At 40.8% G+C, this 12,370-nt stretch overlaps 1 protein-coding gene across 9 annotated transcripts in view; it reads left to right on the forward strand.

The window, feature by feature from the left end:
• Window positions 1-4,833, forward strand: part of B3GALNT1 (beta-1,3-N-acetylgalactosaminyltransferase 1 (Globoside blood group)) — a 22,764-nt gene extending 17,931 nt beyond the window's left edge. For 7 of the 9 annotated variants that reach the window (XM_039857254.1, XM_039857257.1, XM_039857255.1 and 4 more), the window contains 3 exons: window positions 716-800; window positions 1,668-1,704; window positions 3,029-4,833. In XM_039857254.1, the coding sequence (XP_039713188.1) occupies window positions 3,063-4,058 (996 nt within the window). In that variant the 5' untranslated portion in view covers window positions 716-800; window positions 1,668-1,704; window positions 3,029-3,062 and the 3' untranslated portion in view covers window positions 4,059-4,833. Of the gene's footprint in view, window positions 1-70; window positions 94-715; window positions 801-1,667; window positions 1,705-3,028 lie in introns of those variants that run through there. The other 2 variants (XM_039857258.1, XM_039857259.1) reach the window with 2 other exon arrangements.
• The last annotated feature ends 7,537 nt before the right edge of the window (window positions 4,834-12,370 follow it).

Consider the following 12,370-nt stretch of genomic DNA (forward strand, 5'->3'; position numbering starts at 1 on the left):
CAGCCCCTTCATGAGAGGTATTGTGATGCTTGATTTATAGCTGAAAAAGAAAATTTGATGAAGTTAAATAACTTCCCCAAGGTCATACAACCAGTAAGTACTGCAGCCAAAATTTAGGGTGAGCTATTTAACTCTGATATCCAAGCATATTTATTATGTTTTTCTTCCTTTTTTGATAAATTTAAAATACAAAGAGAACTATAAATGTAAGAGAATGCCTCTGTTTCCATCACCCTGAATTAACTACTGATATTTTATAGTATTTGTGGTAGTCTGTTTTTCCCCTTTTCACCTCATTCTTCCTTCATTCTTCCACTGACACCCACATTGCTGAGTGTGGAAAGTATTCCTGCTGTCTCTTTAAAAATAGTTATTGGAACAGAGGATTAAAGAGAGGGTACCAGCAAAGTATCTGTTAGGAGTTTTGTGTTTTACTTCTTTTAGTGACTCCTGAGCTCTTTATCAGGGAAGTAGACCTGTCCTAGAGTAACGTAAGACATCAGCTGACTTGAGAACTTAGACGTATGTTTTAAGTCTTGAATACCAACTATTCACAGTGAAGCCATGACGTCTCTGGATTCTGTGGACTAGCGGTGTTCTTTTTAACTTTTTATTTCAACTAGTTCAGAAGAGAACGGGGATCCTTTCCCCTGATTGGCCTCTAATCCCCTGACCAATATATAAATGCTGTTAACATTTCTTATATATATTACAGAAATTTCAAGCATTATTTTTGACTGCTACTTTCAGTTGATGAAAACTGAAGGTCTTTCACTCAGAAGAAGTAAATTAAGAAGAAGGTAAGAAATAGAAATATATTTATGGCTTTGAAATCTACTTTTCTTTAGTAAGAGTTTATCAAGATTATTTAGAATAATCCCTTTTGACAACAAAAGTCAGTTGAGAGACACAAACAGGACGGAAAAGATGACAAGAGTAGGACCCAGCTGGTGATGATGGCCTCTCTGCGTTGACTAGCTTATACTGGCCAGGTGCCTTGCACGTATTCTGACTACTTTACACTGTGTTAACATCTTCAATGTAGAGATGAGGAATCTGAGGTCCCCAGAGATAAATACATACCCACTCGCCCTGGTTGGTAGAGGAAAGAGCTGGGGTATAGATTCCGGTCCCTTGGCCCTTAGAACCACCATGTTGTGGGTACCCTAAAGTCCGTTCTGGCTAATCCCTGAAAGGCTGTTCCCTCCTTTTGAACTAGAAAGTTCCTCTTCTTTTTACTGCTGCTTCATTTCCTTCATGGTCCCCCATAAGCAGTAGATGTCATAACCACAGTCACATTTTCACATTTAGAAACGGTGGCTTGAAGAATGCATATAAGATAACTTTTATGATAAGATTTGTTGTTTTGAGTATTCCCATTATTGAAGAGTAACAGGGCCCCCATTGCCTATATGCAATTATAAATGACTCTCCTTACTCGGGACACTTTCTTTCCATTCGTCCAGAATTTCTTATAATGTGCTGATTTGTTAGAACGAGTCGTAAAACTGCCATCTGACAGCTCTGGTAATCAGTGTACAAGGTGTCCCTGGCTGAGATGTAAACGGAGTCCCCTCGGGTTGTGCAGTGTCTAGTAGCCAGGTGAGGAGATGTACAAAGATGTTAATTACTTCCATAATTCTCATTCTGGGTCCATCCTGTTTCAGGTTTTCCAGGAACTGGCTACGGAAGGCTAGTAACAGGGTAGGTGGATAGGGTGTGGGATGCATGGACCTAGATTTTATCCTTATACCAATGGAAATACCATATCAGACAAGTCAGTGCTCATTGCACTGCTGCTGTAGGCTGCCCTCTGTCTTGCACTTTGTTGTGAGAAAAATGCTTTTTTGCCAGTGAGGTCACAGAACCTAAGTGGAGAGGCAAGACACATATACCTGAAACCAAACTCAAGAAGTTTCCAAGAACATTTCATTGCATTGTATGATTTAAACTACAGAAAGCATTAAAGGTAAGAAAAGTTATTAAGGATAAGAAAGATTATTGTGGCCTGAAATAATGATGGCAGGTAAGATATAGCCAGATGGAGAGGACAAGGAGCCTCAAGACCCTGTCATTCTTATATGTATTAAGAGGCAGAAGTGCTGTGTGTCCGAAGATCTGAGATTGACCCAAGGTAGAACCCTTGGTAGACCAGCCTTCCCATACAATGACATTACTGTGCATCCTCCATAGCAAAATCTCAGTTCCCTTGGCAAAGAGACCTCTTGCAGGTGATCGTGGGCGAACGGGCACCATCAGGAGCCTCCTCAGCCTGCCCCTTGTGTTGTTGATATGTCCCTTCCTCTGAAGTCCCTTAGCCTTTAATTTAAGCGCCTGCTGTTCAAACCGAGCACTGAGTTCAGCCCATGAGGTAAAAACGGGACTGGGGTGATGTTTGGGGCAAGGAAAAGCTATTTCATAGTCCGAGCATTTTAAAATTCCAGATTCATCTATTTGTGTTTAGAGAACTTGCCTTTCACATGAAGAGTCTCTACCTTTATCTCATCTCACACCAGCAAATCACCATGAATATATTATAGCTACCGTTTTTCTTGCTCCAGATTTGCTAGAATTCATATCAGATCACACAGTTGAGAAAGACCCTTGGTTTATTTGGACACGTTGCTGGTAATATCTCCTCGCATTAAATCCTTCACTTCTTTTTCACAGTGGTAAAGAAGAGAAGCAGTCTTTTTGTTGGTTTGTTTTTTTATTGCAGATGTATTTTTTAAACTCCTCCCCATTACTCATCTCTTTCTGTCCCACTGGACATTCCGGACAAAATCGTATTTTAACTGTTATTTATATTAAACAAGAAGTAGTAATTTTACAAAATAATCAAGGATATGTTTTTAACCTTTATTTTGATGCAAAAAACTAAAATACATTAAATGACGTTAATAAGATTCAGGTCAGGATTTTGGGTTTTGTTTGGAGCTCTGTTCTGCTCTTTCTTAAGTAATCAGATGTCGTTTGAAACGTGATTTAGGTGGTGGATTACTAACCAGGTCTTTGGTAAATCTTTCAGAATCTGAGCCTCACGTGTTTCTGAGCTGCTGTGGATGGCCCTGGCCCTCTTAACCACCATTCCAAGTAGCATGTCACTGAGATCCCTCAAATGGAGCCTCCTGCTGCTGTCCATCCTGAGCTTCCTCGTGATGTGGTACCTCAGCCTGCCCCACTACAATGTGATAGAGCGCGTGAACTGGATGTACTTCTATGAGTATGAGCCAATTTACAGACAAGACTTTCGCTTCACGCTTCGAGAGCATTCAAACTGCTCTCATCAAAAACCATTTCTTGTCATCCTGGTGACCTCACACCCTTCAGATGTGAAAGCCAGACAGGCCATTAGAGTTACTTGGGGTGAAAAAAAGTCTTGGTGGGGCTATGAGGTTCTTACATTTTTCTTATTAGGCCAACAAGCTGAAAAAGAAGACAAAGTGTTAGCATTGTCCTTAGAGGATGAACACCTTCTTTATGGTGACATAATACGACAAGATTTTTTAGACACATATAATAACCTGACCTTGAAAACAATTATGGCATTCAGGTGGGTAAGTGAGTTTTGCCCCAATGCTAAGTACATCATGAAGACAGACACTGATGTTTTCATCAATACTGGCAATTTAGTGAAGTATCTTTTAAATTTAAACCAGTCAGAGAAATTTTTCACAGGTTATCCTCTAATTGATAATTACTCTTATAGAGGATTTTACCAAAAAACCCATATTTCATACCAGGAGTATCCCTTCCGAGTGTTTCCTCCCTACTGCAGTGGGTTGGGTTACATCATGTCCAGAGATTTGGTGCCCAAAATCTATGAAATGATGAGTCATGTAAAACCTATCAAGTTTGAAGATGTCTATGTTGGGATCTGTTTGAATTTATTAAAAGTGGACATTCATATTCCAGAAGACACAAACCTTTTCTTTTTATATAGGATCCATTTGGATGTCTGTCAGCTCAGACGTGTGATTGCAGCCCATGGCTTTTCTTCCAAGGAAATTATTACATTTTGGCAGGTTATGCTCAGGAATACCACATGCCATTATTAATTTGACATTCTACTACAAACCTAGAAAAGAACAGGATACTTTATGGAAAGTATTAGAGTTGGTACTGAAAGTCCTCTAGTGGGAAACTCACAGGAAGGACACTGTGCTGGCGTATACTGAACTGAAACTCATGAAGAACCCGTAGACTAGAGACTGCAGGGTACACTTGTGATATATTTTGACAGAAATCAAATCAGGCCCTTTAAAGGTGATATTCAGAGGAATTAAACGTGAATTTGAAGAGTTTCGTTAATAATAGGACCAAACAATTTGAACATGTCATTTTATAGACTAGAACTTCTTGAAAGAGTTTCATTGAATTATAAGCTCATTAATCTGTAACAACAAAACTACGTGGAGCTCTGTTTATTGAACAATCTAGTCAGTTAAGGGTTTTATGTATCTTAACATGGATTACCAATTTTTAAAAATATAGAGTTATGTGTAAAAAAACTTAACGAGTTATACCAAACAAAATTTCATCGGTTTTTGGTCATTCAGAAGGTATTTCAAGATGTTACAGTATTTCACAGTTATCAATTATTATTTAATATTGCTTAGAACTTTCTGGGTGTTTAAATGTTATGGTTGTTTCAATATTGTATAAACAGAATAGCAAAGCACCTTTTACATTTGAACTTGTTTTCAGTTACTTCACTGATAATTATCGATAACATAAAGTCATGGGTCATTATTGTGTATCAGTAATCTCTTTGACTTTGATAAATATTTTACTGTGGTAATATAAAGAAGAATTAAAGGAATAAGATCTGAATTATCGTCTTGTTTTTAAAAATATAACCCCTTTTAGATGTTTTTAGATGTCACTTCTCTGTCTCATTTTTCACCTGAGAATTAGGAGTGATATAGAATGCCAGGCAGAATGTTTTCTTTTGGAAGGGACTCTAAAGACAGAGAAAACAGAGAACCTGATGGCCAGAATACAATGAAGAGTGTCGTCTTCCAGTACTTGAGTTGGAAAGAGAAGACTAAAGATTCGAGTTACATTATGAACCTGCTCCATGTGTTTTCTCATTAACAATCAGTTTGAGAATAAAGAGGAAAAAAAAAAAAAACAACCAGTGCTGCTCTGCTGTTATTAGTTTCACATCAAGAGGAAAGCCCTAATGTGTGATATAAAATCACATCTGATTTTCATGTCTTTAGAAGCACATTTATTTCTTCATAGGAGTGGTGATGTATCTTTTCTTGGATCTGCGACTAGTAGGTCAAAGAAGAATATTCTTTGCCCCGTATTCTTGGGATTGTGCAATTTCCTATTATGGATGATATGGAACAGTTCGTTCCTTTTTTTCTAGTAGATGATCAAATCCTCTGGCAGAATGTATAAACTTGAAAGTATGTAGTCAGCTCTTGTAATATGCAAATGTTTATAATTCTCCTATAAGGAAAAATTTAGAACGATTAGAATGTGCGATTCTCTATAAAAGCTATTTCTGTTTCCCTAGTCTCAGGCCTGATTCAATTAAAATAAAATCAAGTAAATGAAATACTCTGTGGAATCAGTTGCCCTTGCTAATCCACATTCGTGTAGGGATCACTCTCTTTAAGACAGATGATTATTTTTGTTAGGTGTGATTAGATTTAATTTCGTAGAAGTTTATATTAATGTTTGAGAAGCTAAGTCAAAGAATTTTTTGAGAGAGAACTTTTAAAATAAATAATTTCACTTCCATGTAAGATAAGACAAAAAATAGAAGTAAAATAATTGCCAAGTGAATAATTGCCAAATTTCAGAAGATTGTTCCTCAATGAGAGATTGGTGCCTAAAAGATCTCTAAAAAGCTATATGATTATGAAAAACATTAAGAGGTTGGGTCATATTTTTTGTTTTTAACTACATGTTTCTCAATAGTTAAGCTTTCAGATAGTAAATAATAGCTGTGCTATTAAAACCTTGGCCTCTGATGTTTAAACCACATAAACGGCATTTTTCAACTCAAAGTTTAATACTAGAGCCCAACCTTAGGCTAATTCTCTCCCATCTGCCACAGCCCTGCCATCCCCCTGGTCTTACACATTCTTTCTGTCTCACTGCTTTGCTTTGCTTGCACATAAGCACTAAGCTTGTGACCCCCGGCACATTAGCTTTTGCCAGATTACGCTGCAGGAACGACTCCCAAACCTCAGGCTGACAACAAGCAGGTGGTGTTTTCACCCACGTTGCATACCTCTGGTTGCCGTTGCTGGCTGCGACCCCGCTGCATGTATCTTCTCATCTCAGGATACAGGCTGAAGAGCAGCCCCTGTCTCGAACACGCTGTTCTTATAGAGGGGAGGAAAAAATAACTGGTGGAAACACATAGGCGGTACGTCCATTTACCAAAACAAATCTCATGTCAAGATCAATGGTGGTCAGGGGTGGGAGGGAGTGTGTTCTCACAGGAAATAGTGCAAGTCATGCTGTGACAAGCCAGAATGCATTGTTCTATAGGGCTGGGAATGAATAGTTGGGTACAGCAATATAATCCACCATGCCTCGTGTGTGAAAGGGGCTGGCATCTATGCTTCTGAGGCTGCCTTGAGTGGAACAAAGGTTTTCTGTCTCTTGGAGTTGGTGCTTTGGGCCCTCCCCTGAGAGGGCTGCCTTTTCACCCTCGTTAATTTTTTCCCTGGCTCTGCCCTAAATTATCTTGGCATTATCGTGTTACCATCAACTCACCAGATGCGGAGCAGCCAGGGCTAAGCTATTTATAACAACCGTATTTCTGAGCACGAGGTCGGGGATAAAGTCACTTTCTCTTGGGATGTGGTAGGTAGTTATTGCAGTATGGAGGGAGAAAGGAATTGGAAGAGCCAGCTTCGGGGTTGAGGGGACCGTGAATATGAGAACTGTGACAGGCCCAACTACTTTTGGGGGTTCTTTTTAATCCACTGGGAATTAATCTTTAAGCCAACTCCTGGATTTTGTGTGAGCCAGACCCACTCATTGGGATCTCCCCCTCTCACTATCGGCTTCTTGATTATCCCACATGTGGTTAATATGGGACCCAACCTTTAAGGAGTCTATCAAAATAGACGGCATGTGCCATGGGGGGTGTTGGTTGTTAAGACATGGAAGCAAGCATGGTAAACAGGCCCTGAAGGCCAAGGGGCAATTGGAGGGGGCAGGCCCTTGACAGAATTTGTGCCCAAGGGAAAGGCCATCTCATAGGTCTTACAAGGACAAAGGAAAGCACAAGAATGGACACATCACCCAGTATTTAAGGTAAGCAATAGAGGCACAGAACTTGCACTTGGAGAGTCTTTGAGTCCTGGGCATGGCCAACACAGCCAGAGGTAGCAAAAAACAGATTAGAGCTGAGAGAGCTCAAATCATCTCACCATGGTTTCCGACTTCTCCATGATAGAGAAGGAGTTAATGGAATTTATGTACAATTTTTAATATTCCAAAAGCTGAGAGGAATCCATACATTTACCTAACGTAAGATTGCCCAAGCTAAGGAAAATTCTATTGACTAGTATTTAATCAACTAAGACAACGGCCATGGTCAGCTGATGCTAAACAGCTTTATTGGGTGTTATTTTTGATTAATAAAATGGAGAAAATTATAACTTAGTAAGTACAGAGCCATGGATGAAAGTTTATTGAGGGGGAAAATGGTAGAAAAGATCTTTGCCAAGAAAAGGCTTGAGGACTCACTCCTTTGATATGAAAGCACTGGGTTCCATGGTGTCATGTAACTTCTTCAAGGTCGCTGTCAAGCCAGGGCTAGAATGCTCCAGGCCTAGCTCCACTGCTGTTCCCTTGCTGCCCCTGAGTTAGACTGGAGCACCTCAGGAGGAACTCCCCCAAGGGAAGTGCAGCAAGGGAACCTCTGACTTGGGACAGAGGAAATCTGACGTGCCAGTTTGCAGTCTCCAAGGGATTGAAAGGTGTGGCCACTAGACATCTCGGGGAAGTCACTGGGATAGACTGCAGTGGAAGACGCAAGTGGGCAGCAGTAAATTGAGAACGAGCAGTGACTCGTTGTTCCCAGGAGTAGGTTCCCTGTATGACATGTTCCTGTAGCCAGGCCCCAGCAGCAGAACACTGGAGTCTCTGATGATGTCATACAGTTTGCTGCACATGCATTTCAAAATAAAAGTCCGTCCCTAGTACATAACACCAGGATGCTTGCTTATGGAAATGCCTTGGGCTGTGTAGGGACATAAAGTCCCAGGTTCTGGAAGTGGGCAAGGACCAAGATCAATAAGAGAGCTCCAAATAGGAGCCGGGGGTCTCTGTGCCACAGGCTTCCATTTGTTTTCTATAATTTCAAAAAAGGTATCAATTACCCAAGAGAAAAGAACACAGTAAAATGACATTATTGCAACATTTAAGCCACCTGTAATGGGGAATATATTTACTTGCCTTTTCAGATCCCAATGCCAGAAACACTAAAATGGACTTTCTTGTTGTTTAGGAACCCTAAGCAGGCTGTCCGGGATGAACCAAGGCTTCTCTATTACCTCTAGGACCTTGGGCAAGTCACTTTACTTTTTTTGAGCCTTAGTTACTTTACCTACAAAAAAGAGGAAAATAACCTACTTTACAGGGTGGTTGGCACATAGTAAATGCTATATAACAATCAGTGGTTATTTCTTTTATTGGTGCAAAACCACTTCCGTACTTCTAAATATTATTTCAGAATTTAACACGTAGTATCCACACTTTGTACAAGTCAGTCATTATAAGGCATCTTGCTGCTGCCACTCAGAAGCAAGCTGAGGTTCTTGGGGCTCCACAGCTCTGACTTCCACCCATCCCGTCTGCAGCCCGGCCCACCCAAGCTTAATGCCAATGCAACTCTCCCAAGGTTCTAGGCTTGATCTCCAGCCCCATTCACAACTCTTCTGCTCCTCTGTCATTTCCTTTACTTCCCTTAATTGCTCTAAGTCTAAACTCAGCATCTGGGGCTGGGAGAATGGAGAGAAGGGAAGAAAGGCAGACAGAACATCTCTGGGTCATCTTCTGCCAGCCAAGAGGTGGAGTAGGGTTCAGGCTGACTGCAGAAGTTTCCTCTCTGGCATCTATGGGTTGATAACTGGCCTGTCCCTTTCCCAGGTAAGGCCACCAGGTCCAACCCATGAGAAGGGCTCCTGAAGTCAAATTAGAAGATGCATCTTTCAGTGTCCAGTCCCAGAGCCCTGGTGACTGCCAGTTCCAGAATGAGGAATCCCTTCTTTCATGACCAAAGAAAGACCACTCCATCCCACTCCATCCCATTCCTTCCCCATGGTGTGGGAAGGCTCCCACTCAGCCAGGAACTGCCCAGGTGAGAAGAGACTCTCGGAGTCCTTGGTGGGTGTCTCTGAACTTCAGACCCCACCTGGCTTCATGGGAGAGCGAAGTTATCCAGTAAAATGGTGATTCAGATGGTGTGTGCCCTGGGGAAAGACATGGCCCCTGTGGGCATGGCAAAAACAGAACGTGAGGAGAAGAAGGGGACAATAATAGATTTATCACACCAATCTTAAGGTGCAAGAGCATTTCCTGCACTGCAAGTGGTGTGTAAATTGTTAGATGTTTCTTTTAGGCAATTTGGCAGTCTGCCTTTCCAGTTTTCATATGCTTTGCCTCAGAAATTCTGCTGGAATCTTTCCTAGGGAATTGATTAGAGATGTTCATTTCTGTGTTATTTATTTTTAAAAAAATTAAAAAATCAGTCTTCAGCATTAAGAAAACATGAATTAAATTTTAGTGTTTTCATAAGTTTAATATACTACGGCCATTGAAATTGATGTTTATAAAAGCTTTTTGTCATAGGTCCAAATTTATTTAAAATAAAGTTTGAGATGCAAGTGTGTGTGTGTGTGTGTGTGTGTGTGTGTGTGTAATGTGTTCTGAACTGTGTGTGCCCAGATCCCTCCAAATTCCCGAGCCTTCTTTAGCCATCAATATCAAAATAGAATACTTTGCAATCCCAAGTAATATACTATAAATCCCCATGAGGATACAAAAAGTCCCCATGTAATATCCTTTAAAAGAAGGCTTGCAGCTTCCATTTTGGTCTTCTGAAATGCATGCATCCATAAGAGGTCCAACTATTCTGAGCTTGATACCCTGGGAGGAAGGCCAAGATAACCATGTGGCGAGGCCAGGTGGAGAGAGAGAGATGCCCAGCCAGCTCTCCATGCTCCTGCCAAGCCAACTGAGGCACCAGGCAAGTGAGTTAAGACCTTATTTTGGAGTTGAGCCTTAAGACAACTCCAGCCCGAATTGCATCAGCTGCCAACTGAGAACCTCTCAAGTGATCCCCATCAACCACAGGACCATGAACAATCCTAAACTTTGCTTTAAGCTACTAAGTTTTGGGGTGGTTTGTTATGCATAGATAATTAATGTTATGCATTTCTCATCAAGGAAATTTCCCATCGATGTGGCCATCTGTATGGACTGAATGTTTGCGTCCCTCCAAAATTCATATGGTGAAATTTAATGCTCAATGTGATGGTTTTCAGAGGTAGGGCTTTGGGGAGGTAATTAGGTTATGAGGGTAGAGACTCTATGAATGGGATTAGCACCCTTACTAGAAGAGGTCAGAGAGTTTGTCTCTCTTTTTCCACCATACGAGGATGCGACAAGTCCACAGTCTGCAACCTGGAAGAGGGCCCTCACCAGACCCTGGTCTCAAGTGGCAACTGTGGTGCCTATACTGGCACCCTGATCTCAGACTTTCAGCCTCCAGAACTGTAACAAATAAATTTGTGTTGCTTATAAGCTACCCAGACTGTAGTACTTTGTTATAGCAGCCTGAAAGGGCCAAGACACCCTCCATAGGCCCGGGACCCTGGACCAAGACTTCTCCCCTCAAATCTGGATCTTTCTCCATGTTTGCAAGCCCTTCCTCTATTTTAGAATATTAAGGAATAATTTCTAAAATGTCTTTCAATTTAGCTCTCTTTATGTTTGTTTTCAGACCGTGTGGGAGGCAGGGCGCAGGTGAGCACTACTTGCATTTCTCCCTCAGAGAAGCCCATTCGAGACATTTCCCAGATTAAAAAAAAAATAAACTTACCTAAGATAAATTATGCCATTCTCTTAAAAGTTTGCAGCAGCTACAGTGGTGGGTTTCAATGCCACTCTTCTCCCTTTTCACTACATATGTAGAAACCGTACAGAAACAAGCAGGATTGAAATATACTAAAATGTTAACAAAACTTGCCTCTCAGTTATTTTTTTTTTTATGTTTAAAGCACCTTTTCTTACTTCATTCTCAACCATGAGAGTAAATTATAACAAGTGTTTTAACAATATATTAACAAACTCAGGTAAATGTGAAAAGCAGTGTTAGAAATGTCATGGGCAAAGGCGAGGGCAGAGCGAGAGGGTCACACGCTGTGCTGGCTGCTGACTGGCCAGCCCTGCCTGGCTCTGCCCCTGCTCTCTACTGCCAAGGAAGGCTGTCCCCCATCACGAAGGCCATAGCATGTGAAGCAGTTGTGGCCAGTGGGATCCCAAGGGATGTTTGCTGGTGGGCTTCTGTGGTGTTCCCCCTTAATAAAAAAAGACAAAGGAGAAAGGCTCTTTTTCTTTGGTCAGATGTTCTGTCTATAATGCCAGAATCTCCAGCCACCACATTGGGGATGGCCTGAGAAACAATGGACAGAATGGAGAAGGCTGGTGTGCACGGGGTGAAGCGGAGGAAGGGGGCTCTGGATTTCGTTTGCACTTTGGAGTAAAATTTGTACTAAATATATACTGATCTACTTCATACTAAGTCTTGAAATCAGGTAATATAAGTCCTCCAATTCTTCTTTCACAATGTTGTTTTGGCTATTACACATCCTTTGAATTTCCACAAAAAGTTTTTAATTAGCTTGTAGGTTTCTATAAAAGAGTCTTCCAGATTTTTGATATGGCTGGCATTAAATCCAAAAACTGAGGGGAAAGGATATTTTAACAATATCGAGTCTTCAGGTTTATGAATGTGGCCTCCCACTCCATTTTTAATATCTTTTTAAAATTTCTATCAGCAATATTCTTAAGTTTTTGATGTAGAAATCTTGCACATTTTTCATTAGGTTTATTCCTAAATATTTTTTATTTTTTGATGCTATTGTTTATGGTGTTTTTTATTGAGGTATAATTAACATACAATAAAATGCACAGAATTTAAATGCTCAGTTCTGTGAGCTTGGGCAGCTTTATAGATCTGTGTAACCATCACTTAAAACAAGATATAGAACATTTCTTTCATCACGGAAAGGTTCCTAATGCCGTTTTCCAGTGAATCCCTAATCCCCCTACCCCATCATCTCACTCCCTACCTCATCACCTAACCCCTTACCCCATCATCTAAATCCCC

This window comes from Pteropus medius, unplaced genomic scaffold, assembly GCF_902729225.1.
Source record: "Pteropus medius unplaced genomic scaffold, Ma_sr-lr_union100, whole genome shotgun sequence".
NCBI lineage: Eukaryota > Metazoa > Chordata > Mammalia > Chiroptera > Pteropodidae > Pteropus > Pteropus medius.